The sequence below is a fragment of the Leucoraja erinacea genome, chromosome 1, assembly GCF_028641065.1.
Source record: "Leucoraja erinacea ecotype New England chromosome 1, Leri_hhj_1, whole genome shotgun sequence".
Taxonomy (NCBI): Eukaryota; Metazoa; Chordata; class Chondrichthyes; order Rajiformes; family Rajidae; genus Leucoraja; species Leucoraja erinaceus.
The window spans coordinates 148,185,438-148,213,291 of NC_073377.1; the positions used below are offsets into that span (position 1 = coordinate 148,185,438).

General features: G+C 40.1%; 1 protein-coding gene across 17 annotated transcripts; it reads right to left on the bottom strand.

Annotated features, from left to right (window-relative positions):
* Positions 1 to 319: 319 nt before the first annotated feature.
* On the bottom strand, positions 320 to 27,535 carry pitx2 (paired-like homeodomain 2). 17 transcript variants are annotated; one of them, XM_055645510.1, is made up of 7 exons: positions 27,204 to 27,535; positions 21,899 to 21,959; positions 19,341 to 19,475; positions 9,900 to 10,105; positions 5,079 to 7,926; positions 2,856 to 4,667; positions 1,819 to 2,574 (listed from the first exon to the last, which is right to left on the bottom strand). In XM_055645510.1, the coding sequence occupies exons 2-5, from the start codon at positions 21,933 to 21,935 to the stop codon at positions 7,363 to 7,365; spliced, it is 942 nt and encodes a 313-aa protein (XP_055501485.1). In that variant the 5' UTR covers positions 21,936 to 21,959; positions 27,204 to 27,535; the 3' UTR covers positions 1,819 to 2,574; positions 2,856 to 4,667; positions 5,079 to 7,362. The 17 variants fall into 17 exon arrangements, with proteins under 17 accessions (XP_055501454.1, XP_055501443.1, XP_055501424.1 ...); XM_055645520.1 differs by lacking the exon at positions 27,204 to 27,535 and adding an exon at positions 24,676 to 24,810; XM_055645490.1 differs by lacking the exon at positions 27,204 to 27,535 and adding an exon at positions 24,317 to 24,635.
* Between the last annotated feature and the right edge of the window lie 319 nt (positions 27,536 to 27,854).

Below are 27,854 nucleotides of genomic sequence, written 5' to 3' on the forward strand. Positions count from 1 at the left end.
TGGTCTGATATGTTATTTATCAGTTACATTATTGACTCAAATGCATGCGACAATCATGCCCTTATTAATGATCCACATTCATGAATGTTCCCCTAATCCTTCTTAATCCTGTCGCATAATACTAATATTTACCACACCAAATATTGTAAAAATATGAAGTGAGGCCGGATTATTTCATCCGTTTGAACAGTGTGGGGTTGTTGAGTTGTATCAAGGCGGGCAGCCTACCGGAAAAAAACGTGCTTACTCCACTGCTTCTTCCTAAACGTCACTCACACACACACACACACACACACGAAACAATCGATGGATTGAGTATGTGTAATACAATTTAATTATGTACCAAACGTGTGGGTTGAACAAGAGGAATGACGTCGATTGGCAGGGTCGTCTGAATCCCGCGTATTCTTGCTGTAAACTCTAGAATCCCACCTACTTAGCTAAAAGAAAACACCGTTATGGTCCATGTTTCCATAAATCCTAGTATAACAATTAGCATATCAGTACATCTCCATCTTAAAATAACGGGTTAAAAAATCACCAGCACAAAGGTTAACTTATCTTTCTATTTCACACAGGCACTCGCAACGTACCAAAGGTCGCATCCAACCCGCTTGATCAAACGGAGCCCTTGATTCATCAATGGTTGAATCAGAAATTGGACCAGAACAGTGCATTTTAGGTACATTATGTGCTTCAGGTGCGTTCGACACAAGGGAAATTAATACAAGTGGATGTTGAGTATAATTTAGAAGGCGTCCAGATTACAGTTGTAGTTGCCAGTTAAGAGTTTTTTTAAATATTTAGCGCCGTTGTCTCCCAATTTTTTATCTGAAACAGTATTTTATTGCTCCGGCCACAGTAGTGGAACGCCTACATCTATGGCTAACTCCACCCACACGATACCGTAACACGGCACTAAGGTCCTTTGATAACTTGTGATAAAACCCGCTCCGTGAACTCCAGCGGACCGCAGCGACTCGATGCTGTCACCTATCTACTCTGAGATATTTTACACCGGCAAGTACCTTTTCACGCGTTCTGTCCTCACAAATAGTCGGCTATTATTAAATAGATGTCATTTCGGTTTTAATTTTTTTGGGTGTCTGTTCGATTCCTCTTTGAGTGCAATTTAGTGTTTTTGTAACGATAAAGCAGTGTACGGAGGGCCACATAGCAAGGGTCAGCTCTGTATGTTACTTAGATTCAATGGTGGACCACCGGCGCTAGAGTTTGTAATTCGACTCCTAACCATTTCACTCCCGTAAAGGTTGCAATTGTAACTTAAAGCAACAATGGCGCTCGTCTGTTTCGTACTTTGGGGTAGGATTTCCATGAGCACTAACAGTCAAGTTTCCTTTTCCAAAACGGACTGCCGATCGGCATGTTGGAAAGTCAAATTATTCAATAATACCCGACTCAAAGCTTGTTGGCCAAAGTAAGCTGCAAACGTGATCGGCGTTTATATGTTAAAAGGTTGCATTAGGTTGTTCTCCAAAATGATTCGGATACTCAGCTACTTGATTAATGGGCAAAGACTTTCCCTCTTTAAAACGTTACGTTAATTCAGACTACCACTTCTATTGGTGCTGTCCCCGCGATGAAAATAAAGCTGCACATCAATTATTCCAGATGATATTTCGATTTATTCTAATTTGGTCAGACCATTGTCGGTCTGCTTTAGCCCTACATGGAATCAATGGGGATGGATTCCTTCTTCACAGTTTCCAGGACCGGATACGTTACTTGAAAGCGAAAATGACCAGCATTTATATTAGGAAAAATGGAGCTAACGTTTTCAAACATACACCATAGGCATTAGGATTGTAAATATTTATGTTCATGTGTCATTAATGTAAACCGGACAAGTACTATTTTGAGTCACACCATTCAATAATTACTATATCTCCGAAACATTGGATCTACGCACCGCGCTGGGCGGCTTGCCTGCAATCTAAACACACAGATGTGTTAACAAAGGAAACACAACACAAGGAATGTTATCTGCTTATTTCTGCAAACACCAAGTAAACATATGCTTGTGCAAACCAAAATATGGTCTGAAGAACGGTCTCCACCCGAAACGTCATCTATTGCTTTTCTCCAGAGGCGCTGCCTGTCCCGCGTCCCGCTGAGTTATTTTAGCTTTGTGTCGATCTTCGGTGCAAATTGGCACCTGAACTTCTTCTCTGCACAAAATAAGGGTTAAATTGCTCACTAAGTGGGCTTGTTGTTGAAGAGTTAGCTCTTGCTTTGTGTAGTTAGGGAACCTCGGGAGATTGCTCTGACTCGGGTCAGTGTTAATTAACAACCGTAGCCTTTTAACCCAACCCTTTAAATTACGAGACAAGCAGTCAATAAACAAGACATGCAAACGTCGAGTCTTCGTTGTTCTGACACACGCCAGCAACGCTTCCGTGAAATGTAATATAAAAGACACTGATGCGAGGTTCCAGCCAAAACAGCTGCATGTGTTGTCTCTGTGGCTCCTTCACCCAATACTGCTCAGTATTTGTTCAATCCTCCCAGAGTGGCAAACCCTGCGAGCCTATTCCGCTGGCTTCACCAAGTTACCTATCACAGAAACAAAATCACATGCACTTCAATTAAACCCAACCCAGGGCTCCGAATGGGCTCGTGGTAAATAGAGTCGGGAAAAGCAAAGTTAATCTCTCAACTTTATTTTGAGCCGTGCAAGACAAATATAACCGTGAAGAAGGCCGCAGTGCAGCGTCTTCACCAATCTGGTGCTTTTAGCAAGGCTTGTGGAAAGATTTTTAGATGATGTTCATTGTGCTCGCCGGGCGCGCGTTTTAACCTATTATTCTTACTTTCACTTTGTCCAATTCTCTTACCTGAGAAAACTCTGTAAGTTGCGACTTCTCTCTCCGCAGGATATTGCCGACAACTTAACGGGAAAAAGCCACAACCAACGCGACTGGCGGATACATTCCCACTTGCTCGATTTACAGGAAGAATATCAAGAAATTAAACGTGTAGGAAGGAACTGCAGATGCTAGTTTAAACCGAAGATAGACACACAAATCAGGAGTAACTCAGCGGGACAGGCAGCATCCCTGGAGAGAAGGAATCGGTGACGTTTCGGGTCGAGACCCTTCTTCAGACTGGTTAGGGACAAGGGAAACGAGAGATATAGACGATGATGTAGAGAGATAATGAATAAAAGATATGCAAAAAAAGTAACAATGTTTTTGGGTTGAAAACGAGAAGCTAACGCGACTTGGGTGGGGGAGGGATAAGAATGAAAGTGAATGCCGGGGCTACCTGAAGTGAGAGAAATCAAAATTGATACGTGAGCAGCCCAAGTGTAATATCCTGAATCAAATTTTCCTAATTAGATCCCACCAGCAAATGTCTCCAGAGGTCACAGGCTTTCCTTTGCGCAAGAACAAAGTTGACCTTCGTGCTAACCGTGTTCCCCGCATTTGGACTAATTCTTTCCTCCTAAAAATAGATTAAAACATAACTTCTCCAGCGGGATTCTAACCCACCCATGGATATTTGTTGAACAGTTGATGTAATGTGTACCAGAACTATGTTGAGCTCGCTCGAAGAACAATTATAAATAATTTCAAAGAATCCCTTTGTTCCTTTTATCTGTACAATTAAAGGTTATCCTATAGTGAGTGAGGTGGCGATACTTACTCGATCGGTCATCTGGCCATTGCTGAAAGCTTACATAAAATGTCCGTAAATACAACGCGTACCCTTTGTAATGTTCAACTCTTCCAGGAAAATGCAACATTGGCAGAGCAACCGGGTTTCCGCACCGTGGTGGTTTTCTGCTATTTATAGAAACCAATTGCAGCAACATAATAATCAACAAACACAAACGCAACGAATCGGGTCCTGGCTGCACCCACTACATGGTGTAGTACATACACGCTGCAAAAACTCTCATGTCTTACCTACAGGTAGAAGACTTGCAAATAGTCCTTCCCGTAAAGATAGATTTAAATCCACTATCGAGAACACGGCGCTGATTAAAAACCGAATGGTGTTATCCAACCTTATTTTAAACCGTGTAGGAAAGAGCTGCAGATGCTGGTTTAAACCATAGATAGATACAACAAGCTGGAGTAACTGGAGCATCTCAGATGCTGTCTGACCCGCTGAGTTACTCCAGCTTTTTGTATCTCATTATTTTCAACTAATCAAAGCTTTCAGTCCGAATACTTTTCATATAAGTAACCTATACTGAAGACACTTACTTGTGTTAAGCTCTTCTCAATTGTGTTTGCTCAGCGCTGCAAACGGCGGGTCGACAGCAGCGTGCTAAATTAGACGGGACTGGAGACGCAGATGGGCTCGATGTGGATTCGGATGTGGATTGGGTCCCGCAAAGCCAGACACCATTGTTCGCTCCCCACTGAGACACTTCACTGGAAAGTGGCTTTCCCAACTGGTCCCTCTGCCACCACCACCAGAGAGACCTCATTTCAGGGCTATTCCACATTGCAAGTGAGGTGCTCCGAGGAGCAGGGGAGAGAAAATATCAGGCTGCGTGTTTGATCAAATGTATGGACGCCAGCGGGAAGGAAAAAGTGAAACACCACGGTACCGTAATCTCTGCCTTCTTGCTCTTTGAAATCTATTCCAGGTCCAGTGTAGACGAGAGGAAAGCAAAATATACGACCGAAGATTCACTGTATAGTTTGGAAAAAGAAAAGGCCGATCAATTTGTAAACGTTATTAATCGAAATGGGAAAGGCGTTTTTGTTTGCTCTGTGATATTGCATTAAAAGAACCTCTTTAAGCATTACACAGATTGGATTGATGTTTGCATGAATGATTTGCAACCTATTAAATCTAAATTGCTAACCACCTTAGCGCGACCAAAAAAGCAAAGATGTGTGTGTGCTGCTGCTGTTGTTGGGGCACCCTCTGTTTTCTTGCACATTTCTGCACGCTTGCATTTTACATGCCCCGGGGAGGGGGGTGGGGTGGGGGGACATTTGCAGGGTTGGTTTGCACCCTGCAGTTTTCATTTCAGAAAAAAGAAAACCCAGATCGCTCCCGATAAATATAAATCTGCGAACGGAATAGGGTTTACTTACAACGAAAGCCTTAAACAGTCCAAAGTCCCGCAACGATCTCTACTCGACTTCCAGCGTACGCGTTTCGCTGAGCGACGTAAAATGCCTGGGCAACGTGGCGCCAAAAATAGAAACTATATTCTAAACTTTCCTCGCCTGTTTTTCCAAACTTTTATCTAATCCATTTCGTTGCATTAAAAAAAATAAAACAATCGATTAATCCAAGAGGAGGGTGAATATTGCCCGGTTTGCTCGTTTTTCTCTCATTAAACGTCCCTTAAAGTGTTTGAGCATTTAGATTTGGAGCACAGTGCTTCGCAGCTTGCGTTGAACTGCCATTTTAGTCTGCTTGCCGAGTTTTATACACACACGCTTATTAAACGAACGAGGCTGGACTAGATCCGTAATCAAGCAGGAATTTGGTTAGTACCTTGAGTTTAGTACTGAAAATGGCTCATAACTAAGCACACATTGATATTTTTATTGTCTTCCTCTGGATTTTGAACGGATTTAAGTGAGGACCATATGTAATGTAAATTGGAAGCTATTTTGAACTAGTCTGCTAGCTGCTCTCAATATTAAGAGTTAACATCAAAACGTTCACCAATTGTTAAAATCAAGTTTGGTTATAATCGGTGTCATAAATTTTATATCGCCCGTGTGAGAACTGTTTTGATGGAAACTTTGAAACATTTTCATAAAGTTTTATGTTTTCCTACCTGGTGTTAAGAAATTAACTGGAAGCGCTTCCACTCGTGTTCTGGAAATTCGTGCTTTATTTAAAAGAACCATATCTTTTATTTTTTGCTTGGTATGCTGCCCCTCGTCATTCCAAGCATATCATGTGACTGCTCTCCTACTGTATAATTTATCTTCATTTGCACTCTCATTATGGACCCTACACGACATAATCCGGTATGATTTAATGTGCAAACAGGCATCACACAGGAGAATGCTGGATCAACATTATTAATAACCAAACACAAAGCGTCTGACCTTTAATAAGGTAACATAGGCCTAATAAAGTCATCGAAAAATGTAATATGGCCTTTGAACCCGTGATCCTGGAAAATACCCTTTCACCTACAATTGTCTTTTAAAAGGCGTTGTGATCTATACGCATCCTGAAATTATGAACGTATACCTTTGGGGTTATCTGACCACAACCACACAGATAATCTAATTTACCTATTATTTCATATCAACCATATGTCGATAGGTATTGATTGATTTCATTTGCTTAATAAGGTAAGCATAACGTGAGAATACTTCCCGCCAGAAGTTTGATCAGGAAAGATTGTTTCCTCGACCGTTTTGTTTGCCTAAACAGAATGCAGGTCCCCTGAAAGCCGAGTTCACACCGCAATCAATTTTAAAAGCACACGAATATCCCAGTGATGGCTATACGGTGCATGGTCTATTGGAGGAAGCGAAAAACGTAGGCGTTTTCATGCTATGAATGTATGAAATCCGAGGTGGGTAGAAACAGCTTTTGTTTTATGTTCCGTATATATTTTTTCCGAAGTTATATTAATATTCACAACGCATTTCAATACAAAAACGATCCCATTAGACAAAATGGTTTTACTGTATATTTTTTCGTCCCTGTAACGCACAATGCTTCGTCTTTTTTACTTGGAAAAGAAACACTTAATACCATAGCCAATTTTATATACAGGATAGCTTGTACATGATTTTTTTTTCTCTCCCCGGAACAGCACTGAATCTTACAACCGGAGGTACTAGTCTTAAAACTGATATCCACACAGACTTTAATAATCATAATTAGTAATAATAGACAGTGTTAGAAACATACAAGTGTTTGCCGTTAGTATATACATTCCCTTGCTCTTAAACGGAAATAATCCTTCAAGTTTCCACGTGACATGCTTTATTGTTATGTAACTTCAAAAAACACTGGCGTGATAGTACTAACAATTGCTTTTTATAAAATTAATTTGACATTTCGATATATACACATTCTTTCCGCCAAACATTTTTCTTTTAATTATCACAATGCCGAACTTAAAAATAACAAGCTTATATGGTATTAATAAAGGTGATATCCAGTCAACTAATCAGAGTATTTCTTTTAATGGTCAAACGTTTTCTTTATCTGATGGAAAGTATGTTCAAACGGGGTCTTAAGGGAGGGGAATGGGGAAGAGGGGGGGGGGGTGGGGGTAACGCTTGCGCCTTCGCTTCTGTGGAGTTTAGCTACACAGGTTCAGTGGTTGTCATAGTGCCCATTATATTTTAAATTATTTCTTGGAGTTCATCAGTCTGAAAAGGCTCCTCTTATTTCTCACACAGGCCTGTCCACAGCATATTGGCAGGCGCTCAAGTTAGACGCTGGGTTCTGAACACTGGCGTATCCAAAACTTGAATGTTGCTTGGCTTTGAGTCTAAGGCTCGCCAAGCTTGAGTTACAAGTGTCCCGGTAGACGTACGGTGGGGTCGGCGGAGCGTAAGGGCATGTCGCTGCTGGTACGGCGGAGTTCAGAGATGGGTTGCTTAGGTTGTTCAAGTTATTGAGACTGTTGAGACCGGAGCCTGGTACCCCGGTCACTGCAGAGGGCACCATGCTGGATGACATGCTCATGGATGAAATGGAATTGGGAGAGGAGAACATAGTCTGGGAGGACAAAGGATTCACGTTCATGGAATTAAAGAAAGGGAAGCTCTTCGTGGAGAGCGATGCCGATGTCAAGCCCTTGGCAGCCCAGTTGTTGTAGGAGTAGCCGGGGTACATGTCGTCGTACGGTTGCATCAGTCCATTGAACTGAGGTCCAAAGCCAGTTTTGCACAGCTCCGCTTGCTGGTTGCGTTCCCGTTTCCTCCACTTCGCCCTGCGGTTTTTAAACCAGACCTAGAAGTGGGGGATGGGGTGGGAACAACAAAAGTCTTGTTTTTAGAAACACGCCGCAGTACGAAAACAAATGATTCAACAGCATACACCTAAAGTAGACAAAAGTGCTGGAGAAACTCAGCGGGTGCGGCAGCATCTATGGAGCGAAGGAAATAGGCAACGTTTCGGGCCCGAAACGTTGCCTATTTCATTCGCTCCTTAGATGCTGCCGCACCCGCTGAGTTTCTCCAGCACTTTTGTCTAGCATACATCTAAATACTGCTGACATTGCACAATAACTGATTAAAATGCACATGTCATAATTTTGTCCCAGTTTGTCCTTTGGGAATTAAATGAATTAGTCACGTGGGTTCGTGCTTTTATTTAATTCGCGGAGGAAATCACATATTTTGTTAGGAAAGAGGATTGGTAATTTTATGGTAAATTCACCCAAAACTAACCTGAAGACAGCATTTGCAAAATCGCAAAGGCTACTGTTAATATTAATGGAATACTTAATCGCCCAAGCCTCGAATAAGCAAATGACAATAATCTATTTAGTAAAGCGTTCAACAAAACTTCCAGGCTTCGAACTCTCTGAACTATTTTGTATCTGTTCCAGATATTTTTTTATGAACCATGTTGACAACCTTAAGATTTAATAATAAGTCCAAACAGGTGCACGCCACCAATAAAAAAATGAAAGGCGGCGAGTAAGCTACAAATCCATATTTGGCAAGGAAATTATTTACTGCACTTTATACCTGGCATTGTTTGGACCTGATAAGCAACACAGTGCAAATGCGTGTGGGTAAATGATGCAGGTAGCTAAAACTGGAATCAACCATCGAGTCAATAACACCAAAATGTTTACATAAATGTCTAAAATCTGTGACTGCGCCAATAACTAAGTGGGTATATTGTGGTCCAACGCCAAGATGACATTGTTTGTCATCGGGAAGAGTTAGTAAATTAATAATTCACACATACCACATTAAGAATGGGGAGAATATAAAAGCAAAAAGTTCCGTTTCCATTCGCCATGTGTTGAAGGATGCCTTAAAGTGTTCGGAAATACAAGACGAATGGAAAACATTACGGTTTGGTGGTATGCGTACACAAAACATAAGTAATACTATTTGAACGGACGAAATGCATTGGAAACCGGTCGTTCAAATAGTACCAAGATGTATTATAATCAGATAACCACTCAAATCGTACAACATGTTGCTTCTTTCCTAAATCGAACATTCAAGAACGCAGATTTCACATAATTAAATATTTCTCAATTTTGTACGCAAAATTTGAACGTTTTTTTTAAAGAAATGCAAAAGAACAGCATTCACGTACTTTCATCAGACTATCCCTCTAGATGAGTTTCTCCAGCATTTTGTGTACCTATCCATCTAGATACGTTGACAGTTAATGGAGGCGTTGTGCAGCTTGATGAACCGTGTCAACCTTATGGAAAATCCTATTCACCTCCCTTGGTTCTCCGAATCCACATTGGGCAGAATGAGACGTCTCCGTCTCAGGATGCAGCGACATTTGTGTATTGGGATGTGAACGCAGACAACTCTCACAATGGCCTGTTACACAGCATTGTTTACACAACTGGTGTTTTACATTGACCACCTAATGTTAAACTGTATTTAGCAAGTCGCACAGTATCCCAGTGTGAAATCAGTATTGCACTTTAATTTAGGAGGGCGTAAGGTTAGAATGCGCGAGTTTCGCTTGATTTATTATTGGACGTCATCAAGAAATGGCATAAAAATGTGACCTTAACAAGTCGCTGCCAATCTGTTTCACTAACTGTAAAATACTCGGTACCTTTTAAATCGGGAAATTTCGTTAATAGGAATATACTGGCTTAATTCAATGTATTTGGTTCAGACCTCGACATCAACATTTACGGAGAACCTAAAAATTATTAATGTGTTTCTGCTCGTTTGTATTTTAATTGAATGGGGACGTTTTGTATGTTAACTTACCCGAACTCTAGCTTCAGTTAAATTGGTCCAAACTGCAATCTCTTCCCTCGTGGACATATCTGGGTAGCGATTTCTTTGAAAAGTTGCTTCCAGTTCTTGTAGCTGTTGACTGGTGAAATGCGTCCTCTGGCGCCTTTGTCTCTTTTTCTTTGATGGGTCGTCTGTATTCGTGTCATCGTTTTTGCTTTGTTGAATTTTATCTTTTTCTGAGGACAATGAGAGCCATATAATGAGCAGTGATTCCCCAAATCCCTTCAAACAAATCGTTCCATTTACGAACTACAGAAATATTAAACTCCATATCTCATAGCTACGTACAACCAGCAATATCAGGGGTTTAAATCATCACCTACGGATTTACTTAAACTTTGAACGCCGACAACTTAGTTTGCATTTTTCATGGATTTTATTTGCTCATTTGCAGAATATACTTTGTGATTAAGCGACATATGACATATGCATCTGCGTATTATTTGTCATAAAACAAAATGTTCAATACGTTGTCTAACGTCAAACAAGTTTTCTTATACGAAAAGGTACAAGTAGACCCAAGATAGAATGGGATGATAAATGTATCATCCAATAAACCTACTATAATTTAATATTTGGCAAACAGTATATAACAACACATTTTACCGTACAAATCCAGAGATATAAATCCGAAACGTAGAATCCCTTATGATATGATTATTATCAATGATCGTTGATGCCAGAGCGCCTTGCGTTTCATTTCCTGAGCCGCAACAAAGTTGTGGCATAAAATAAGGAAGTGGCACAATGTCCGACGGGAGCGAAATCGATGCGGTGTCTTTTGGATGCAAAAGGCCTTACCTCCCGTGTCAGGACTGGAGGTGTCCGATAAAGTGTGCACCTCGAGCCGGTGCTTGGGCTCGCTTGTTCGCCCAGCTTGCAAGCCCGAAGCCATCGTTAAAGCTGCCTGATCCCGCACCAGTTTATTGCCGCTGTTGATATTTCTCAGGTGGTCCAAAGTCAATGGATCTTTTGCACTGTTCATCTATAAATAAACGCAACCCGACCGGAGACGTTTCCAAAGAAGGTTCAGTTTTCCTCGCAGCCCACCTTATAATAAGGAAGTCGAACGGGAGATGGATGATCTGGGGGGTGGGGTGATCCAGGAGCTGCAGTGCACAAACCTTCAGCTCTTCTTTTGACTTCACTTTCGTGCTGCTGCTGCTGTGTTCATTAAGCCAGTGCAGCGATTGAAATTTTAAAAAAATAAATGTCACCGAGGAGAAAGCAGTGATTTGCAATGAATTAATTGCTCCGGGCTGGTACTATGGTATGTGGTGTGCGTCCGAGTGACAGGGACAGGTAAATGCAGATAAGGATCCCCGGGGCTGCCGGCTGCTGCTGCCGCAAACGCGCTCCCAGTTCGCCAGTGGCTTTAAGAGCGGCGCCGCCTGTGCTAAAAGCTCACAGTGATACACCTCCCTGGCCCCGCCTACCCCGTGTCACTCACGCCGACTGACAGCGGCCCGGGCCCGTCAGCGAGGGGGTGGGCGGGGCTCCTTTCGAATGCCCGGACGTCATCCGGCCAATCAGAGCCGCGCCGGCCCACGGCCCGCCCCTTTCTCGCTTCTGTGACGTCACCGGCGCTCCAGGGGGAAGGAGAGCGGAGGCCCCACAATGCACCTTGAGACATGTCCCTGTCTCCCTCCCTCCCTCACTCAGCAAGCGACAGCAACTAAACTGCACGCTTGTGATGCACAGCAGCAAAATAATGCACACTTTCACCCTCAATTCCACATCGTGCATGTTGCCATTTGCCCTTTTTTTAAATTAATAGTTAGAAGAAACCTGCTTAATATTTAATGATTGCAATGCCATTCAATTTGTCCTGATAATTGGAGTTTAAAATTGCAGGTTATGATCACATTCTTTCCTCCAAAGTCATCAATTATCTGTTTTTATTCAAACGGCGCGTTGTAAATAGTTTATGTCGCTTGATTTTTTTTGTGTGGTTTTAAAATGGTTTGCAATAAATTGGCCGTTTCCCCCAACAGAATATTTCCAATGTTATAATACAGGTACATTTTCCTGGCGGATAATCTACTCTTTAAGAGATTGACATACAAAATGTTTCATATAGGGCGCCTAGAAAGCTTCGGTAGCCCTATTGCCAGTGTATCGATTTATATTTAGCGTGCGGCTTGAATAGATCGGCAAGATCAATAAAGATAAAAATTACCTTTATTGTTTAGGGAAATACGCATAAAACGTGTGCCGATTTGCATTTTCATTAGAAATAATTAAGCCAATTTCTTGATTATAAATATTATTATGGACAGAAAATAATGAAATGCTTTACAGTTGCAAGTTTAATCCTACCTCAGTGCGCTATTCACATCTAGTCCTTCTATTCAATTGCGAAGAAAATATCAGAATAGGTACAATTCTGCTTGCTGTTTTCCTCCGCAGTTTGCGTTAAAATTGCAGTTTATTATATGTATGAGAGTTATGGTAGGACAGCATTAAACCTAAGATTGATATTAAAGTAGTGTGGTTACTTTTGATAACTGGTGTGAAAATCATGCATTGGCGCTACTGTTAAGTAACAAGAACATTGGAAACGTTGAACAGATTATTTGGCATCAGGAAAATGAAGATATGTTAGCGTTTCGGGAGCAAACCTTAGCAATATTTGAATGTCGATGAGCCGCCCGTGTGTTCTATATATTTGCTGTTTGTCTTTCAATTTGCGATCTTCAGAATTAAATGATATTTACAATACTGTATAATCCGATTAAATTGGAATATCCGGGAAAGGACACGCGTGAAATAAAGGAAGTCCGATTATTGCATATAAAGCTGTTGAAGTTTTTAAACAACTGTATCATACATTTGACATCGTGTATCCATTCTAGAATTTCCTCCGATTTAAATTCTTCATCTGAACCCTAATTATCAATCCGAACATTGTTGTAATTATTTAACACTTGAGGAGTCAATAGCTTGGAGCAAAACAACGCGCTATCTTCTAATATGTTTAGTCCAGGGGTGGTTCTTCGGGTACCCTTGGTTCAACAAGCAAAACAACTCTGCGCCAGCTATAAAACAAAGTCGGAAAGCTTTCTACCCGATTAACCTTACTCGAGAATATCGGAGAGGGTATAATAATAAAGGATTTGTCATGACACGGGGCGCACTGACACTTCCCAGCTCTTAGCATCTCAACAAACCTGTTCACCAGTTCACCAAACCTGCATCAAATACAGCAAGCACAAAACACCCAGCAATAAACATTCCACCTTCCCCTGCCACTCTCAGCCCGACATCCACCCAGCCGAAAGGTCTTTCATTAATAGGCATTCAGCTCATTAGCTGCGTTTGAAGAGCGCATATCCCTGAGATTTAGCAAATATTCTTCCCGCAAAACCGCGCGAGTATTGGAGCAGAAAACGCTCTTAAATTTGTAGTGTTTTTTAATCTGATAAAACGCTAATTTGCTTAAATCTCTTAAATAGGATTTAAATGGGTTCTGTCGGTTTTCTTATTGAATTTCTTTTAATTCCCAGATGATCATAAAATACTGACGTAAAGTAAACATTTCCTTTCTCTGGTCTCTGAAATGACCCAAAAGGAAATCAACGAGTCCTTAGGCCGGGAACCTTTCTATTAACATGGCAAGGGACTATGCCACGTTAATCTCGGATTCTTCCTGTCCTCTTGAATTGAAGTGCCTATGACTATTAAAATTAATAACACCATTTCTGTCGAACTTGAGAGCGGTAGAAAGAAGTAGATACAATTTAATTCCAACGTTGATATGTTTCAATTGTTTGGATTAAAAAAGGGCGTGAGTGTTGTTTATCATCAAAATGTATCCCTAATCTGAACCAAAAAAGAAAGACTCCAAAGACGTACAAGTTGTAGGTTAATTGACTTGGTAATTGTAAAAAAATGTCCCCAGTGTGTTAATATGCGGCGATCGGTGATCAGCGCGAACCCGGTGGACCGAAGGGACTGTTTCCGCGCTGTATCTCTAAACTAAACTAAACTAAACGCTGACCTCAAATGGTTTGGTCCATTTGTGCAAAACATACAGTTAAGAAACTCAAGAGTCGATTGTCTTTAGTCACATTTTGATATCTATATTTCAGTTCATTGCCATTAATATGACAATGAATAAATATGGGGAATTAATTTTGACTTAACGGAATTTACCAAACGTTGTGAAGTTGACGCAATCATTTCCCACATAATGCTAATCGGGCAATGTAGATCACAAATTTTCTGTTTCTCCAGCGCACAAGTGTCAACCCAGCACGCATGAACTGAACCAGAGACAGTGCAATTCTAGACTCGTTGTCCACTGGCAGGATAGCACACCGTCGTGCACAGGTGGGATGCAATATACTTTATGAACATTAATCTAAAAAAAACATGTAGCGACAGACGAACAGCAGGTTCGGTGTTAATCGAGATGTTTGATGAAATGTTTGCTCCACCATGTCACAGCATGTCAATATCAAGATGACGAGCGTGAGATGATCACCATTTTTGAAAGTTTGTGTAATTTATACACTATCCTTCCAATCACAACCACGGAGCCACAGTGTCACTTGGTTTTAGAGTAAGAGCGCGGTTTGGAGCACGCGAATGCAGTTTACACACCAGGAAGGAAGAAACATTTACAGGGCTACAGATACAGAAGTAATTGTTCAATTTAAGCCCCTAAAACACAAATCCCCGTGGAATTGTACTCCTTGAGATACCTATTAATTTGCAAGATTTCATAATTAATCTCAGGTGGTGTTTTAGATGTAGAATCGCATTCACCTTAAACAGTATAGATCATCTGTTACTTGCGGAATCAAGCGGCGATGTAATTTGAGAAAATATCAGTTTATACCTGTTGGCTATGTGTTAGTCGACGAAACCATCAAGTTCACAGCGTTAATCGCAGAGCTCCGACTTTTTTCCTATTTAGTAATTCCTGGGTCAAGCCCTATTGTCTGAAAGACATCAACCACTTTTAACCCGGATTAGAGTCCTGCTTATTTGTCAAAGACTGTTCGAATCTGCTCGTGTTTGAGTTGGATTACAAAAAAAAGTAGACTGAGGTGGGATTGCTTGCAATAGGGCCATGTTAAAACATGCACTCTAATGGCAGGATGGTGACGTTGGTGGCATGAGTGGTGTGTACACCGTCTGGTCGGGATTGTATGCGTTGGGATATGGACTGGTTTGGGCAGGTATGGCGTGGTGTTGGTCAGTTAAAGCTGTGATAGAGAGGGAAAAAACAGCTGTCACACTTATTAAAAAAAATGTTTTGCATTAAACGGCCTTATTCCCCCATCCCCATCCTCACCCCGCTCCCTGCACCCAAACAGACAAGCCGAAGAGCGACAGAGCGTGCATTTGTCACTCACCAGCACGGTGAAAACATGTCCCCACTCATTTGATTAAAGGTTTGCGAGGTTTCGTGGCGGAAAATTGGGGAGCTAACATTCAGCATTAGTTGCCATGGTTACCGTAAACCACATAAATCCAAAAAATACCGAGCTATAATCTGAGCCGAAGCTTTAATTTCCCTGGTGAAATAATATTTAAGAAGGTTGTCAGCTGACAAAACAACCTTATTAATTTTCCATCAGTAAGAAGATAACGCTCATTGAGTTTTCATTTTAAAACCGCGTGTCCTCAATACGACGCGGAAAATATATATAAACTAATGTTACAACTTTAACTTTTACGATTTCTCTATGATAATAATACATCTTAATAAAGCCTAGTGTGTCGTTGCGGGGCACGTCATGCTTGATCAATAATATATATATATATAATTTATAATAACTAAAATCTTATTTTTAACGTTACCATATTTATTAATTCTGGCCTGGCCAGAAGAGCAAACGATCCATGGTCCGTGTGTGTATAAGATAGAGGGATGGCATCTATTGAACATAATTGTATCCACCGCCAAAGAGTAACCTCACATATCAGGTGCTCCACAACATGGACTGCCTACATTCGAGACAGTTTGGTCAGGATTTTCTGATTTTTATTGTCAGGTTATGTTAGAAAATCTAACGATTATATTCGAAGATTGGACTTAGAATGGGTCCATCTGAGATGAATCTCCCTATTCACCCCTTTCTTATCACCCGGCCGGTTCGTATCCTTTTTGTCAAGTCTATCCTAAAGCATGCGTAGGAAGGAACTGCAGATATCGGTTACATCGAAGATCGACACATAATGCTGGAGTGACTCCGCGGGATAATAGCGCCTCTGGACAGAAGAGATGGGTGGCGTGTCGTGATGGGCCGAGAGAAGTAGTATCTGAAGAAGGGTATAGACCCTAAACGTCACCCTATTCAGAGATGCTGCCTGTCCCGCTGAGTTACTCCAGCATTTGTGCCTATCCTAAAGCATGCCGGTGCAAGTGTCTTTGACGTTTCAGGTTTTAGTCTGGTTTCTGGTATAGCTTTAAATGTTATATAAAGCGTACCAGTGTTCCACGGGATACTATCTATGGCCACTAATTATAACTAATTATGTTCAATACCATTAACAAAGTTAATACTAAACCATCAAAAAGGGCAAAAGCGCTGCAGATGCTGATCTACGCAGCATCTTAGGAAGTATATGTGGAAAGCGAAACAGATTTTAATGGTCGGAGAACATCGAACTTCTGTGTCTCTTTCTGTGAAAGATCTAGTTATATTTACTTGTCTATATATATTTATAACCGAGAACTCCAGCATTTGTGTCTATCCTAAAGCATGCCGGTGCAAATGTCACCTGCAACATCTTTGATATATTAATTTACAACCGAGAACTTAGCAAACGACGGCTGGCCAATTCTGGATAATTTATGAGCAAATTTAGATTGGAAAACAGATACGCGTTATTATTTTTTGTGTGCTGACATATATAAATGAAGACAAAATGGTCCTTAAATTACAAAAATCGTCGATTGTTGTTAAATTGCCTGATCCATCAAGATTATATTTATCGCAAGGAGTTGTAGGAATCGAATTATATTGTGTGTAGTGTTGTGACATGGCCTCTGATTTCGGTTGTATTTGTACATATACATTAGAAGATTACTTCCAGAACTTGTAGTCTGTTAAGTGGATGGGTTTGGCACTGTTTGGGTAGATTTGTGCTGGTTTTGTTGTCTTATACCTTGGGTTTGTTGTCTTTTTCCTATGTTGGATTACTGGGTATTCTCCAAGATGAAGAGCCATTAATTACCCATTCAGTCAATATTAGGAAGACGACAAAGCTTTTTACAAAGGATTACGAAGACATCAAATTGTTCCATTAGTATATTCCTACTCACGAATAAGCTTTCATTATACATCTAGTTTTCCCTCGAGTCAATCCAACAACTGCTGCATATATTAAGCGGACTGTACAACACAGATCGACAATCAAAATACCTTATAAGGAAAACAAATGTCTATCATTGATAATTGACAATGTATGGTTGCTTTCTCCCCCCCCCCCTCCCTTCGTTTTTTCTGATACACAGATGAATTAACAGCGCAGCCATGCACTTACGTATTCCTAAGCATTATCTCACTATTCTCGTCCAATAATTTCCAAGAACTTTAGCTGGAAGTTTTTCCACTCTTCAATGACATTTTACACATAACGTTTTATAGAGTATTAGTCCAGAGAAAGGATAACCCAAGGGAACAAATGGTTGAGATTTAGAACAGAAAATACTGTGTGATTCCTTTATCTACAAACAAAATACTCACGTCATTCGAAACTCATGTCTATTATTCGGTGATAAGGGGAACAGTTTAAATCTCTATTAGTGCTGTTGTTCACTGGCTTGGAGGTAATAAATGTTATATAACACGTAACATATGGGATCCCAGATACTGAATAGCAGTCCCAGTGTAAATTTGTCAGGCCGCCTGCGTAGTAAATCAAATCATCATGAGCCAGTGACTAATATTTGCACGCGATGTGTAATTGTAAATATAAAACTTAGATGCAAAAATGAGACCACATAGGGCTGGCAAAACGCAGACAATATTACACGGACACAAACCCACACTCTGTGTGTGTGTGTGTGACTATCTGACGTCATCTATCTCTCCTGAAATGCTGCCTGACCCGCTTTGTTATCTATCTATCTATCTATCTATCTATCTATCTATCTATCTATCTATCTATCTATCTATCTATCTATCTATCTATCTATCTATCTATCTATCTATCTATCTGATAAAATATATCTATTCTTATAGTAAGAATGTATTCTTATAGTAAGAATGTATTCTTAAATTTAACCTTAAACTTTTGTGATCAAATTAAAAATATATAATAAATCATCAAAGGTAACTATTAACGTATTTCCATCACTTTAAAACCGGCACCGGCAACATAATTAAACAAATAATTTCAAAATTTGCTGCTGAATAGACTGTACATAACAATCATTTATTCTTAAATTTTGTTTCTATATAAATGTTACCGCTCATGTTATTTAATTCTTTTTTGTTAAAATAATTAACGGCATGTTTGTCAATCCTATGGAACGATGGTTGCAAACGTTAAGCCAAATATGCACAGGTAGACAGACTTGGGCCAAATTAATTAGTAAATGCAAGTCCATCAGCATCAACGAATACATAAAACTCTGAACACAAATTATATTTAAAAGTTATTTAATATAAAGCAAAAATATTTTTTCCGCCCCGCAACTTGAGATCTGGAAATGAAAGGGTAACGCTGGCTAACATAGTTTTGTAAAATACTTGATAGAGACTATGTCTATCAATGTAGTACTGGAAATCCGCAGCACACAACGAGGCAAAGAAACACAGAAAATGGTTTTAAAAAATCGGCTCTGACAATGGTATACTTACATCAGACACATACTGTCTTTCAGAATAGTATCGTTGGATTGTACTCTGATGGATGTGTGCATTTTAAAATATATCAGAAATTATACGTGCACATATCATGTTTTTATCGTGCCCAATATATGCAAATACTTCTTAAAAAGGAACACAACCCAAAAAAACGAATGTAGAATCTAAAGGTGCGACAATGTTCACCAATTTATTATCTAGATTCTTTTGGTCTACAATTTCGTCAAATAGAACATTGTTCAAACAACTCCAGGAAAAATATGTTATTGAACAAGATTTTGATTTTACATTAAACTTGCGCTTCGCGCTTATGAGGAATAATGATCATAGAACGCTTTAGTAAACAATTCATTTGTCGCCTATGCAGCAGAGGTCGCTCTAACACAATTTTTAAAGTGATGATTGTACGTGTAAGATTCCTTTCACTTTAAATCGAAGGATGTAAAGGAATTCAGTTTTGTGGTTTAATATGGTGAACGGTGTTACGCGCAGTATTGTGCATTAACCTTGATAATGTAAAATAAATCCACGGTTTTATGCTCAGAGATTATATTTATACAGTGAACTATTTTGTGTTGCTTACCATTTGAGTCGAAGGGGTGCCTGATGAATTTACTGTCTTTTCTGCTGTTTCCAGCTTCCACTGTGGGACATATTTCTGTTTTTCGTACTTCTGTTTCTTTCGTAAATAAACATTCCACTGCAGCTGACTGCGACGCTGAGAGACGGAAACAGAAATAAAATTCACAGGACCTCAGAATTATTAGAAATGAAAATTTAACGCCATCGGATATCCAGACCTCTTAATTTTTTACGGTTGCATTTTTGTTTTGGTTTAAATTGTTCCACTTTATTTATGCGTATTCCCAACAACCACCTTTCATATATTTATATTCGCTGTTTTCAGAAATCGCCTGAAGTTCCCTTTTAGCACAAACTCAACGTGTGTAATGTTAGCGTAAGGTTGTTACAAAAGCCAGATTCTAACTAACCTTTTATCGAGGAGACAAAAATTCCAAAGTACCAAATTACATTGCCCACCTTTACTTTCGATAAATATTCTGCATTAGGCTTTAGAAATAACATATTTAAAAAAAAAAAACAGTTTTCGTCCAATTATTTTCGCAAGACCCTTCACGCAACCGTTTGATTCATCTGAAGTATTTATCTCCTTACTTTATCTTATAGTCTCATATACATTCTGGAGTGGGTGTGTTCACTACCAGCTCCCGGCCCTTTTACTTGAAATGTTTTCAATGTGCTGGAGTACAACGTGGTCAATGTATTTGCAAGAAAAATAATAGAAAAGGCTGGATAGCCACGTTCCAGTATCATAGTTAATTAAACTCTCCTTATGCTACATGAAGCTCTCTCCTTTCCCGTCTGCATAATTAATGTCAGATAGAACACAATCACATGCAACATACACTACAGCAACATCAACTTCCATTTAGATAACGTCTCTGCGGCCTCAAAGTAGGCACGATGATAGGTGACCAAAGGCCATGCCCAAGGTCTTGGTTTTAAATAAAATCGTAAAGAAAGAGGTAACGTTTGTTGGAACACCTTGTTGCATGATCTTGACATGAAAATTACCGATTATCCGGCTGAACTCCAGGCCACCACATGGCTAGACCCCGGAACCACAAGGGTCTCGACCCGAAACGTCACCCGTTCCTTTTCTCCAGAGAAGTTGCCAGACCCGCTGTTACTCCAGCATTTTGTGTCTATCTTCCATGAAAATCTATTGGGCTTGCGAACTTGCCTTCATCTTTGGAGCGTTCAAGGCAGAAGCTCCAAATGATTCACATAGACACCTCACAATGCATTCTGCAGTGCGGGTTATATTTTAGAAGATGCTTGGCTCGGTTCAGTAGGAAAATAGTAATCGGGGATAAATTACAAGGCTACTTTTTTGGTAGCCTATGGTGGAGCAATTGTATTCAAAACTGATCAATGAATCAAAATTGAATATACTTGGCGATTTATATGGCTGGAGAAGATGGCAAGGGTGGGACAGAATGAGACCATGGTTTGGAGACAAGGGAACGCATTTGGTGTTTCTCATTCGGGCGGCAAGGTAGGTCGGCAAATAAATAATGTTTAGGCAGAAACCGCGGATGCTGGTTTAAAACGAAGATGGACAGAACATGCTGGAGTAACCCAGCGGGCCAGGCAGCATCTCTGGGAAGAAGGAATGGGTGATGTTCAGAAGAAGGGTCTCGACCCGAAACGTCACCCATTCCTTCTCTCCAGAGATGCTGTTTGGCCCGCTGAATTACTCCAGAATTTTGTGTCTAAGTAAGGAATGTTGGGTGAAATAGAAAATATGGAAGTTATGAAGTAAGCAGCAGAATTGTGGATGACTATGTTTATGGAAAACATAGGATTCTTGAAGGCCATCACTGGATCAGTCAGGTTTAGAGATGACAAAGGCACCGGCGCAGGGCTTCGGTTGCAGGGGTTAGAACAGGAACTGGAACAGAAGCAGGAATGGTCGGCGTTAGTAATGGGTCAAATATCTGTTCAAAAACACATATCTCGCTCATTGTGGAACACCAAGTCTGCAAGCTTTGCCCGTTCCATTTCAGCCAGACCTCCTGGAGAAGGATGATGTCATGAGCTAGTCAAAAAAAGTACAAAGGTGAAAGCTCTAGTCTTGCCAATATTTAGTTGAAGGAAAATTGTCCTCGTCCATCACTGGATGTCACACCACCATTTGGCACACTGATTTATTTGCATAAAAAATACAAGTTGCAATGTACTTGGGAATATTTTGTTCTGTTCGATTCTAAAATAGAGATTTCAATGTTTTAAGTTAACTTCATTAATGTGTGTTTGTATTAATGTTTATATAATGTTGCTCACGTTAAGCAGTCGACCGTGTTGTTTTGTGAGCTTAGCGAAGATAAAGTCGTTATTTAGCTCTTCAAATATTACTTAGACGGTCATATACAAAGTGAAATAGCCGCTATGGGTTTTGCCATTAAATCGTTCCTCAAGGAGAAATAGGCTTTTCGTGGCTCAACACTTTAATAACTATGCCCCAATACGTGTAAGACTTATATATATTAAAAATTCGACACTAGCAGGAACCGAGTTATATCGGAGTGTCTTTAATAAAATAACATAGTTACTCACATAATTCGACGCAATGCTTGCGGCAGTTGGAATCCATACTAACACCCAGTCAGTTACTTGTCTAGGGAGAAAATTGCATAAGATTTATTGTCAGAATCTAAGTAGCACCGATAGACATTGGGGTAAAAATTGTATGCCATAACATAAAAACGCAATGTCAGAGTATGGAACGATTCAACCTGGTGGAAAAAAAAGTGTACACGAACAAACGATGTTGGAAAATACGAACAGAAATGTATAGTTGATATTCTGCCCTACAAAAAAAAATAATTTCCCGTTTAATCAGCGGCTGGTTCTTAATGAAGGCAATTATTTACGTAAACAAAATCTAATGCTAATTATACGGTGTCTTGGTTCAGTGTGCATCAAACTTTGTTCATTATCCATTTGATAACAACGAGAAACAAAACAGAAAGCAATCAATAACATGTGCTGATTTTGAGCATTTTTCTGTTTTGTTTAGATTTTTGTGGAAAAAATGCTTAATAGATTGCACTTATTTATCAATATGTTGAAAATAAATAAATTAAAGAGTCAATTTGCACTGTGAATTAATGTTGCTGCTCCATGCTTGCTTGCAAGCTGGACTCAAACGACCGGCGAACAGTAATTTTACCGCACTTTCAACAAGAATAGAAGGTTCTTGGCTGTCAATTTTTTGCAATCAATCTCATCCCAAATCCGAGCAATTTCACACGATTTAATCTGTTTCTTGGTTTCTAAACTATAGGCACAGACACGGCCACAAGTGCCAAAGTACGACAGTTTGCCTGTTGGATATTTAGTGATTCCGCAGTAAAATCACAGGATTAGTGTCTGATTGAGATGTCTGTCGGTGGGATATTACAAAATTCATTATCAGAGCGGTGAACTAACTCGATATGAAGTAACACAGATGGGATTTTATTAGTCTAGGCTTCAAATGTTTGCTTATGATAATTCTTAAAAAATTTGCATGTCATCATCATGGTAATCGTTTTTTTTCGCAGCTTTTCAAATCTATCTGGAACTAAACTGTCGCCTTGCAACAGTGCTGGGGTTGCTGCGCTCGGCAGCAAGAATAATTAGCCAAATAAAATGACAAGTGCATGAAAATGAAAGCTAAAATCAGACCGCCGATATCTCCAATAGGATTTTGGGCATTTATCTGCAATTCGTGTCTGGGTTCAACAAGTTGTTTACAACGTTAATAAAATCCACCGACATTTTGCGCCCAATTAATTGTCTTCAACAATTCTTATTGTCTGCACAAGCTACATTCCACACTAAAGATAAATCGCTGAGGTAATAAATATCATTAAGATGATAACGCCACGTCTCGCAGTTAACAATCGTCACATTTAAGACGCGGAATTCTATAAGACAATATATATTTACTTCTCAATTATCTTAAGAAACCGAGTAGCTTCAAATGTAATTGGTCCGCTCATCAAATCAACGATCTTGTCGTGTTTACTTCCTCGCTGGTTTCATTTGCGTTAATTTTTTTTAAGCAAATAAGGTAAAGAATAGAACAACAACCCTTATGCTTGTCAATGATTGTCAAAATCACACCGTACAGGCCATAACCTTCGTTAATTAACCAATTTATGTGAAATTGTCACAAAGCTTCAGCATCAAATAGTCACCAGCATTCTTCCTGTACGTTAACTAAAACCTGTCATTCTCAATACCGTATTGACCCGACCAAGCTTCAGTAAACTGGGCGAAGTTGGGGTGGTGCATTTCTGTTTACACCGTATCGTGTTTCTATATTTCCGAATGCAGAGACATTCACATTATGTCTGAACCTTATATATTAAATTTGACCGAATTTCAAGTAACGAAGTTCTTGATTTGCGCGAGTACGGTTGCGAATAACAGTTCGAACAATCTGTCCCTTCTGGATGTATCCGCGCTTTGGGGGATTTGTCCGAATCAAAACGCAAAACTGAAATCAGGTGAGAGTGAAGGCCAAATACTATCAGACTTTAAAAAAGAAACTTCAGCTCGTAACATCGTGTAGAAGCAGACGGAATAGACACATCGATGATCACGAATGATCACGCGTAGTTACTAACTAATCAACCTCACCGACGTAGCAATGGACACATTTCTCACCGACTTATTTCGCGAACATCGCGCACACCTTGTAAAACTGGTAATTCTCCCTCACCAAAACGAACATGCCCTACAACGGAGCACAGACAAAGTTCTTAGTTCCGTCTCTGCCGAAATAACAAGGCCCACCTTACACTTTGCTCAATAATCGTCGCGCATTTAAGCACCCTGACCCTAACACAACTATGGTGTAGCTGTTACTGTTTGATGAGATTACAACCGGGCTAAACTAGTTCCCCAAAGCTTTCACACTTTTTAAACTGATCTACACATATATAGATATAAATAAAATACGCAAAACGAGCCAATGGAACTTACCGAGAACTGCCACTGGGGGACGGAGTGGTAGTTAGAAGGAAATAGCATTTTTTTTCCAGACTACTCTCTCTCTCTCTGTCTCTCTCTCTCCCTCTCTCTCCCCCTCTCTCTCCCTCTCTCTCTCCCTCTCTCTCTCCTGTTCCTCCCTCCCCTTTACTGTAACAGTACAGACACAGGGTCTGCAGCAAAGTGAAACCGTAGAACTAATCACATATTTCATAGTGCGGGGAAATGTAAAGAGCAGTAAAAAAAAAAAATGGTGTTCCGAGTTACAAATCACACACGCGGGGAATTGGGGAAGTGGAACGAATTCTCAGACTTGCATTATCTCACAGCTGAAGAAGGGCGCCTACACTTACCAGACAGAAGCTCTGAGGCTTTTTTGTTTGGGGAGGGTTCTCGTTGGGTTTCTACCGACAGCAGATGCAAGATTGAAAGATTATACAAACTGAAATCAAGTAAAGCTTCCGCTTGGGCTTCTTGCGTTTCTTTCCCCCTCCCCTCCCCTTCCCCTCTTTCTCTCTACCCCTCGCCCGCCACCTCAACCCCTCACCACAACCCCCACCGCTCAAGATTGTTTCCCCCGTCTATTTTGGAAAGCCGTGACGTCAGGGTAGATTCCAATATATAGCAATAAGTCGGACAGAGGAATAAAACACAGTTTTTTTTTCTAGAGAGGATCAGAGCCTTTGGGATTTAGGATACAGATTCCCCAAAGAGCAACACTCTATGTTGTCGTAAGATTCAAATTTTCAACTACTAAAACAAAACATGTCCTCTAAAATGTTGACGTACAGTACAGGTTTAAGACAATTCTGCAAACTCGTTTGTAGACACGAGCTTTGGTGCTAAATTGCAGGGAAAGCTTATAAATATTTCAATTGTAATTTAATGATAAAAAGACTCGCGAGAAACAAATTTAAATCTCTAATACATTTTACTTGTAAATGAGTTTGTTTTTGCCCATTTGCCTATACTTCCCCTGTTATTGTGACAGATGGGAACAATACACATACGTTTTTGTGATTATTAGACTAAATCAAAAAAGTATGAGTGGTTGTGTTTATTATGAAATGGTAGCTAATTTTAAATAGTACCAGCCTGCAATCAGAAAAACATTTTCTTTCTGGAAAGCTACTATTTAAGAATAGAGCGAACTTCGGTCTAACTCTACTGCCACGAAGATTTTTCAACCACAAATGCATATTAATTTAGTCTAGTAGTAGGTACAATGACTGACAATTCCAAGATCAGAATTCCAGTTAAGTGTACTATTGCCCGGGTATAACGTTGTATCCGCGTGGTGATGGATAAAATGATTCATTGATGTGTGTTGGACATTGTCAGTGCAGTGTCTAGTTAAATACATTTAAAGAGGGGTTATTACAATTTATTTTCAGCGTGAGCCTAATTAATAAATTCAAGGAAAAGTTTGGATGAGTTTATTTATCCTCAGTATTCTCGGGCACGGTTATCCGGGTGTGGGGTAAGGAATACCCAGGTAGAGTTAAGGTTATAGCATCTTTCCGGGAATAGTACACAAACAATTAATATTGGGTATGTTTACAATAGTGTAAAAATGTAAAATGCCGATGACGGACAAGTTTGAAACATTTTGGTATAACAAAAACCAGAAGGAGCCGCGTCGTCCATTCAATGAATTAGTTTATTTACTAATAGGCGGTAAATCAAGATGGACACCAGCTACAAAAACTAACAATTTTGGTAATCTTCCTTTCTTATTTTCTCACTGACCAGCTATCCCGCCATTCTGTCATACGTGTTTAATTCGATTCGCCTGTGCAGGAAGCTTAAATGAGCATCTGGTGAAAAATGCAAATATTCCACAGAGAAACATAAGATACAGAATGCTTCTCAATCGGATCTCGAGTATGTCGAAGGAGCCATACATACGTTTCGTCCCCTTAATCCTTCTTTCACATTTTTAGTCATACCCCCATTAAACAACAAATTAATGCCTTTAATCACCAAGGGATAAAACATTAGACAGGCCGCTGGAGGAAGGAGGATTTCTGGTAAACCTGGACATCCTAACATAATTAGACGAAGGAAAGGAGTGCTGCTTTATGCACCCTTTTCAGATGTGTTACTGCATCTTTGTTAGATGTTTAAAACAAAAGCTGATACAAAAGACCTTTGAACGTGTGTCTAGAAATAGCAGTAACCCAAGGTGTTTTCCATTTTAGCCTCATAGGGTTTCGCCACGTAGAGTTTAACTAGTATTAAGTGCACCTGCAACAGCCCTGTGTCTTGTTCAATACAAACTGCGGAAAATAGTAACTTTTAGGGGGATTAAGTCAATTCTGCCCGCATGTTCATGGTTGTACGTTGGTGAACTCTAAATTCCATTAAAATCCAAAGAATAATTCTTGCAGCCTGCCCAAGTGCACTTCCACAACCCCGCCAAACCTGCTCTTTGCGTTGGTGTAAATCACCCAGCAAAAAAAAAAACCCTGACTTCTGCAGCAGCCTACCTAAATGGTGCTTTTGATTTATCTCCCAATGCTCCGTGTTTAAATCGAGGAAACAAAAAAAAGAAGTTCGCTCAGATACACAGTTGCTGCTGAATTATAGTAAATCATTTCCAACAGGATAATAAAGCTCAGGTTCAAAATTATTCTTCCGGAACGCCCTCTGTTTACATAACGGAAACCCGAGCCTCTGAAGTACATCCGTATACAGCCTAATACATTTATCTTTTAAACTGGTATAAGTATAGATTAGTCTGTTTGGTAATTGGCACCTTTTACACCTTTCAAGGGTGCTCAACATCATTGGATTGGTTTCAAATTCTTATTTATATATTTTAAAAATCTCCCGAGAACCGCACATAATACTCATTTTTTTCTGTGAAATGAGGAATTACCTTCATCAGAACTCTTCTTTCTCAGGGAGAAGGTGCAGAGGAATCCGCTAAGTTCACAACTGGCTGCGAAGTGAGATATGTAGCCTCGGGGGTAGCGACCAGACTCTTTCATTTGAAGGAGTTATCGATTTGCTGTGTTGTCATCTTTGGCGACGCAGATGATACTTGAAGAGAATTTCTGATAGGACTCTCGGAGAGATGCGGGTGACCTGACCATCTCGCGAAAATCTTAATCACCACACCGACTACTCTAAACGCGCATCTTTTAACAGGGATGGCGCTGGATGCCAGCAATACTCTCTCTCCTGTCTCGGAGAACTGAAACTTTATATTACAGGGCATCTGACAGATTTTAGCAGATGTGTGTGTGTCACTCCGCAGGCAACCCAACTCCCCGTGTGCGCTAGCGTTTGTAATCGCACTATTGCTGATTTTCTCGTGACACTTGGTATGGGGGATAGGTTATTAACTTAAATGTTTAATTGAGGCCCGTGTACATTTTCAGAGAGGCCTGTTATCAGCAGCTATATATCCTATTTATGGATGTACCCTCGTCCGGACATGCCAACTAAATAAGAAACGCCTATGAATATAGAAGCCGATGACATTATTTCTGCAGAATAATCAAGGAAATCTAATTTGCACTTCATA